General features: G+C 52.4%; 1 protein-coding gene across 1 annotated transcript in view; it reads right to left on the reverse strand.

Annotated features, from left to right (window-relative positions):
- ITGB5 (integrin subunit beta 5) overlaps positions 1–6,214 on the reverse strand; it is a 64,278-nt gene extending 58,064 nt beyond the window's left edge. Inside the window, exons 1-2 of the mRNA XM_052792486.1 lie at positions 6,004–6,214; positions 1,760–1,845 (exon numbers count right to left, since the gene is read on the reverse strand). Of these exons, the coding sequence (XP_052648446.1) occupies positions 1,760–1,845; positions 6,004–6,109 (192 nt within the window). The 5' untranslated portion in view covers positions 6,110–6,214. The remainder of the gene's footprint in view (positions 1–1,759; positions 1,846–6,003) is intronic.
- Between the last annotated feature and the right edge of the window lie 1,347 nt (positions 6,215–7,561).

Raw genomic sequence — 7,561 nt, forward strand, 5'->3', positions numbered from 1 at the left:
CCATCTTCCTTCTTGGCTCTTCCATTCCATTTACGAGTATATTTTTTTTTGGTAGCTCTCCTGTTTGTAAGATAAGAGTCAGGCTGCCAGTCCCATGGGCTGCCATACAATTAGTGGTCACAGCGACCACCAGATAAACATTTCCACTGGCAGCATTTGCAAAAAGCTGTCTTTTGATGCCAAGAAGAAAAACAAAACAAAACAAAACAAAACAAAAAAAAGCAAGCTGTTGGGTACCCATAGCTTAATAGCCAGCATTCCTGGATCCAATCTCACCACCGCAGATTAGCTGGCTGGAAGAGGAGCTCTTACAGCTGTTTACAAGATGTCTCAAAAGCGGGATCTATTGCTTTACCCCTTCCCTTCTGCACACCATTCGCCTTGCTGGAAAAAAACCCATGAAAGCGATTACGCTGTCAGGTAGCATGGTGTTAGCAGCGTTAGGAGGTTGTCCCTGGAGAGCTGCAGCTGTGCTTACAAGTAAGTGAAAATCCAGTAAAATAGACCTGGAGAGCCAGAGGCTGGGGTACCTCCTGAGACCCAGCCAAACCACGGGGCTCGGGAGCCCCCCTCGCCCCATGCCCATCTCCATCCTCATCCTCCACCCTGAGGCAGGGCTGGCAGGAGGAAGGATGGGAGCAGCAGAGGGACGCGTGGGCAGCGCCTGCATCCTCAGCTCAGCATCATCACCTATAGCCAGAAGGTGAAGTATGTGCTCAAGTCCACAGCTTGCCTCCCCCAAAACAGGACTGGGACGGCCACACTAGAGGAAGAAGGGTCAGCAGGGAACAGGTAAGCATCACTCCTGGCCGTGCCCATGGAGAGATTCAAGATTATCCACTGCTCTGGGGTTTCTCATAGCCCAAAGCTGGTTCCTGGCACAGCAGCTGTGCCTGCAAGTAGGCAGAGTCTTTCCCTGCATCTGTAAGCATCCATATTTCTCTCTTAAACACTTAAGACGGACACAGGTACTAAGCAGACAACAGCTATCTATGCATCAGACGTTATCATCGGGTCTTTCACACACTTTGTTCTCTAGAAAACATAAGTCTATGTGATAAGATATATATTTGATAAGATAGAGATATATATATATATAAGCCTAAACTCATGAGCAGTCCTTAGGAAGCAGGGAAAGACATTTGCAATTTCTCACAAACCAAGGAGGCCCCATTAAATTACGGGTGAGCAGCTTCAGCACCAACACAAGGATGCATTTTCACCCCAAAGCACACCGTTAAGCTGTGTAACTCGTCGCCACGGCATGGCGTGGATGCCAGAAGCATGGGTCACCCCCCAAAATGACACAATAGATTCAGAAAGGAGAATTATCTTTGTTACAGACAAAAAGCCCATGCCATGCCAGGCCACGCAACAAGGAACACGTAGCAGGACACCAGCCAGGGGCTTGGGGCTTTTTAGGGAGAGAGCTTTCAAGCAAAGCTCCCTGCAACACAGAGCGCACGCAAGGACCCAGCACCCACCGAAAACAAGAAGGTAATTGAAGGGACAGAAGGACTGAAGGAACAGTGCTGCTCTGTTGAGGATGCACGGGGGCCAGACGGGTCAGAGACTTGTATCCTACAGCGTCAAAGAGCCGAGGAGTCGCATACACGCAAAATACGCTCGGCATGGAGCACCCGCTGCCCTCACCCACCCCTTCTGGCATGGGACAGTGTCAGGAACAGGCGAGGTGGGGGAATATCTCCCTTCCTGCATTATAAAAAGCATGCAAGACAACCGAGGTCTGCCCACCTACCTCCTTGGAGCACCAGGCACACTTGGGATGGATAAGGAGACACTCCTCGCAGGATGTGGCGCTTCCACTGGTGCACAGATTGAGACCTTCAGCAAGAGAGAACGACAGAGAGCGGGATGGGCCGAACGGTTACTTCACTCCAAAACAGTGTTCAGGGGTTTTCTGAGATATTCTTAATGCTAAACATACTGTAAGTTCAAACAAGAGCAAAGAATCTCTCAGGAGCTGAAAAGACAGGAGAAGGTGTAAATCTCTCTTCACCTGTAAGGAGGTCTTGTTTTCTTTTCCTTCTCCAAGAAAAATGAAAAGGACAGAAACTTGTGTTGGGGTGCTGTGAACCTCTAAAATATGACCCTGGTGATTTTCCTTCCCTCTTTTTTCATGGATCTGGTTAATCAAAGAGTTCAGCTATTCGTCTTCCTAATGAAATACTTCCATCACTGCGGACAGAAGGCAATAGCTGTTTGACCAGCCTGAAAAACGAAGGTGGCTGTCCGAAACCTCCCGAGATGCCGACTTTTAAAGTCACACTAGGCATATCCTCTCAATTTTTCCAGCTGAATATATGGGGGGCCCCTCCCCAAAATTTTCATCTTAAAGCAGCCTTGGAAGACACTCATCTCCCCCTTCCGCACAGGTGATTTCCATAGTGGACTCCTGTTACAGTAAATTATTTTTAATTTATTACGAGAGTAATTTCCACAGGATATCCAGGTTAAGCCGGGCAGCGTGTTTGCACTGGGGCACGTCCAAGGCTGGCCGGGGTGGAAGACACCAGGCCACGGCCGAGGGCTCTCCCTGCCCACAACGCCGGCGGGGGCTCTGCGCCCACCGAGGCAGCAGCAACCAGGGCAGCGGTGATGCTCTTTGCTCCTGGATTGCTGGTGTCCAGCAGCACAAGGGGTACCGAGCGAGTTTCACTTGCAAAATCCACAATTTGGGCTTTGGGCTTTAAAAAGAAGAAATGGAACCACACAAGTTAAGCTGAAGCAAACATCAACGGTATCAGCTTTGAATGCAGCAGCTTGTTTAAGCATGCCTGTGGCTATGAATGTGCCCTTCGATACCGCCAATGCCCCAGCTCCCCCGGGTGCGGCTGTTAACTTCTACTGTCAATAACTGATTAAACAAATCTCCAACCGAGGATTCAGCACAGAGGCTGCACGCTGCAAATGAAATGCCTCAGGCTCGAACTCCTAGTCTGCTATTTTTTCCAACCCAAATGTCAATAAAAGCATTGTCAGGCCTCTATTTTCAGCCAGTTGCATCTGCAGATACCATTGCACCACGCTGCTGCTGGGTATAATCTGCAGATTGAGCAGCCTTGCTGATGGCTGCTGAAGAGCCACACTGAGTTTTCTCCTGTCCCAAGAACTTTCTGCCCCAAGAGCTTTGGAAAAGGGATTTTTGCTGTACTGCATGTGAATATTGCTCCGAAAATTGAAAAGCGGTGGCTGCCTGGGTCGCTCCCATACCGGGCCAGTCTGTGAGCGCAGGAAGCAGTGAATCAAGCTGGACAGCTGGAGGAAAACTTAGCATGCCCTAGGCTAAAAGCAAAAAGAGGATAAGTAGGTCCTGTCAGTAATTCTCAGTCATCGCTGAGGCATGACGGTGTCAGAGCCCTGCACTGACGGGTCTCTGCTGCCCGCAAGGTGGTTAACTCTAACCCGGGAGCGCGAAGCCCTGGACTTTCTCTATGGGTCTCATTCAGACAGGCTGCTTGGGCTCATTCATACCAAACAAGAGCCTTCTTAGGGTTGGGTTTTTTTTTTTTGCTGGCTGTTACCACATACCCAGGCGTTTCATTCCTTGTTCACATTCAGAAGTTATATTCCAGCTCCTGGACACAGCAAGAGCTCAGAACATAAATAGGTTCTATAAAGTAAAATGTATCTTGTTTGACTGAGTTATAATTTGCACAGAGATTAACACTTTTGTTTCCAAACCCTACAACAGAGTCCAAAGCCTCTCCTCTAGAGCTGCTGCTCTGGCAGCAGTGCACGGGGTAACAGCAAAAATAATGGGCTTTATAAAGCAAACACTTGAGTTCGTACCCTGGCTACCAGCCCCAGCTCTCCCACGGCTTCACTTGCCCATCTGCATGGAAGTAGGATAATATTTACCTCCATTCCTGACTGCTGGATTTTTGGGAGTTTACTTAGTAACGGCAATATCTGAAGGAAAACCAATGTCTCCTCCTTCCACCGGGTGCCATGACCAAAGCAGCCCACGCTCCTGTGGCCAGCCACGGGGTGACATTCCTCCTGGTGGCAGCTTTTGAAGTTTCCAAGTATGCTTTTCTTTCCACTTTGGAGCAACACCAAAGCATTTCCAGCATTGTTGTGAAAACAGAGCTTTGTGAAGCCCTCTGATTTTGGACTGAAACCCGAGCTTTTTGAGTTGGAGTAAAAACACGCAGGATTTTCCAGATGCAAGTCTGCTGTGCTTGATTCAGTGCAGTCTTTCCTGAATCAGGCAAAGGAAGGACCTGAAGATGCTCATGCCAGTCCAGATCCTTCCAGATGCTGGGGCGAGTCACCCAGTAAGACTGGAAGAAACTCAGTCTGCTCCTTGATTCTGATACATTTAATGAAACCACTCCTGAACATCAACTAAACTTCTTACAATGGGGAAAATTCCATCCAGGATTTAGTTGGGATTACTCCAGAGGAAAATAATCCACCCCCCCTGGACCGCTGAGCTCCACACCACACATACGGTCCTTCACACTAATGCCGCTGAGTCCTAAGCCCTGCACCCTATTTCATTTTGCAGAGCAGTGTCCAGCAGGCACGAAGAACATCTCCAGATGACATCCTTCCCTTGGGCTGAACCGCAGGAGAGCCCAAAAAAGCAGACAAAGACAGTGCATCCCACTAGACAGCTGAGATTTTAATACATCAAACTACTGATGCAGAGCAAGATAGGAAACTCTCATGAAAGGTACTCAACAAATTTAGTCATAAAGATGCTCCAGGCAATCAGACCTCATTCTAAACCTGTTCTGCAAGAAATCCTAGTTTGGGCAGCTCCTCAAATGGAGACGAATGTACTGGCTTGCTTGGGGGAAAAAAAAAAAAAAAGTGATGTGCTTCATTCTTTGCACAGCTAAGTGTGAAAAAAGATAATTTTATTTATGCTTGCAATAAGCATTCTAACAGCCTCGTCCCCGAGATGGTCTGCTGCATTACAGAACCATCAATTCTAAGGATCAGACCCACAAAATAAATAAATAAATAAATAAAAGCTAAGAAAGTCTTTTCTGAGTTTTTGCAGTTGCACGCCACAGCACTCTGCAAGATGAGCCTCTTGTTAAGATCGCTCATTAAAACATTAAGCACTGAGAGTAATGGTGGACTTGGGCATTTTGTGGGCTCCCTTCATACAAAAAAGTTTCCCCGAGTGCTCAGAGAGGAGAGAAACCCCGTTTCCAGTACTACTGGAGCAGAGCCACAAACTGCGCCGCGGTCTCCGAGCGTGTCCAGGAGCCACGAGAGCATCCCCACTGGGGACAAGGACTGCTCCCCGGACGCAACGCATACGTGGGGGAACGATAAAAGGTAAAAGAGTGGGGTAATGATATAAGGTGAGAGGGGGCACGGGCAGAGCGAACGCTTGTGGCTTCATGCTGCTGTTCCTCGTCCAATCAATTAATACACACAGCTCAGACAAACATCCCAGGGAAGTGCTTTTCCCTGAATAGAAGTGGTTATAGCTGGTTCCATTAAAGTATATATATAGAGAGAGAGAGAGAGTTGCATATATAGCTGTTCCACGCGTTTTAAGGCGAAGGTGCAAAATCCCGCACCGCAGAGCCCAAGGATGCGGTCCGTGCCCAACAGCGCTGCTGGAGCGCGGGTCCCCACCGCCCCGCAAGCGGGGGCACGGCGGGCGGGGGGGGACCCGGGGTGCAGACCCCCGCCGGGGCTCGGGGACGCCCCGGGGCCGGACGGGGGGGGGAGGGAAGCGCTGAGAAGCCCCGGCACCGGCCGCCCCCCCGGACCGGTGCGGGGGGGGCGGGCAGCCAGCCGCGTCCCGCCGGCACCGGGGCTGGAGGGGGAACGGGCGCACACGCAAAACGCAGCGGTGGGGAGATGGGAGCGGGGCTGAGGCAGCCGGAAAGGGCCGGGGAGGAAAAAATAAAACCCGTACCAAAAGTGCACCGAAGCGGGTTTGGGGGCTAATCCGCCTTCCGGGGCGGCGTTCGCAGGGCCCGGGGCGGCGGGGAGCGGAGCGGCCCTTACCTCTGCCGGGCTGCAGCGGGGCGGCCAGGAGGAGGAGGCGGAGGAGGAGGAGCGGGGGGGGCCGGCGGGCGGCGGCGGGGGCCGGCAGCCCCCCTCGGCGGGGCATGGTGCGGGCGGCCGGGGCGGCCGGGCAGCCCTTCCCGGCCGGGCCCTCCCCGCCGCCTTTTGTGCAGCCGCGGCGGCGGCGGCGGCGGCGGCGGGAGGAGGAGGAGGAGGCGGCGGGGGCGGCGCCGGGAGCTGCCCCGGGGGCGGCGGGCGCCGCGCTCCGCCGCGGGACGGGACGGGACGGGACGGGACGTGTGCGTGTCTGTGTGTCTGTCCCGCTCCCGAGGGGTGCGCTGCCACCTCCCCGCCCCGCCGCGCAGGGAGGGGTAAGCCCGTCCCCCGCGGGCGCGGAGCGGGCAGACGCGGGCACGGCCGGGCCCACGCACACGTGGGGATGCGTGGGCACGGGGAGACACACACACACACACACATCCCCCCACACACGCACGCCCACATTCGTACACACACGCACACACGCGTACATGCACGCCCGCCTGTGCATGCCTACGCACATGCATGCACATTTCATACGTGCATACACCCGCCTGCATACGCGTACATGCACGCACGTACCTGCACACAGATGCACGCACACGTGTGCATCTTTCACAGACACGCACACTTATACGCGGGCACACCCAGACACGTACCTACAGGCAGACGTGCACAGCGTGCACAGGCACACGCGTGCCTATGTACCCACAGGCGCGTGAATAATGGCGTGCCCTCCTCTCCCGGCTCACGGCGGGGCTTGCGCTCGTTTCCCCACGGGTCAGTGGCCGCTCTTACGTGGCGTTTTCCTGCTTCAGGGATTTTCTCTGTGCAAACAAACTGCATCCATCTGTTAAAGGGCTCTCGAAGCAAGGGCGTCCGGGCAGTGCTGCCCTGGCTGCCGGCTTTTTGGCACTGTCCGCACAACCACCGCCTGTCCCTGGTGCGATGGGACATCAACACTTCAGATCAAAAGGAAACGGCAGATTTATGGTGGTGTTTGGGTTGCTGGGGAGCTTTCCGTTTTCTTCTGTTTTTAAAAGAAATCATAAATCAACTGTAGAGCTGATCACTGATTTTAAAGGCAATTTATAGTAACAGTTAACTACCTGTGGCCTGCAGACCTTCATGCCGCTTCAGCATAATGTCTACTAGATCTCACCATTAGATCTTGCTTAAAACACATGCCCTCAGTCCAATGCGTTGCATTGCTGTTCTGAGAAAGAAGTGATTAACTGTAATGCCACCTGCCAAAATTTCCCCTTATTTGCACTGATTTCCAGCGCTGCTTTCATAAACCTCGCTGATTTCTTCAGCCTCTCCATACCCCTAGGAGACACCAGGTTTGGGTTTAAAGTCACTGTTGTCTTAGGAAATACACACCCGCAAAAGTTGCAACATTTTAACTGTCCCGGTGCTGCTAAATCACAGTAACTCCTGGTGTGTTTTGCAAGCAGTGCAAAAATACTACTAAATGCCTCACCAAAACTGCTGCCGTGGTAGAAAGGTGGTGCGTGGGCCA

The sequence above is a fragment of the Harpia harpyja genome, chromosome 7, assembly GCF_026419915.1.
Source record: "Harpia harpyja isolate bHarHar1 chromosome 7, bHarHar1 primary haplotype, whole genome shotgun sequence".
NCBI classification, from domain to species: Eukaryota; Metazoa; Chordata; class Aves; order Accipitriformes; family Accipitridae; genus Harpia; species Harpia harpyja.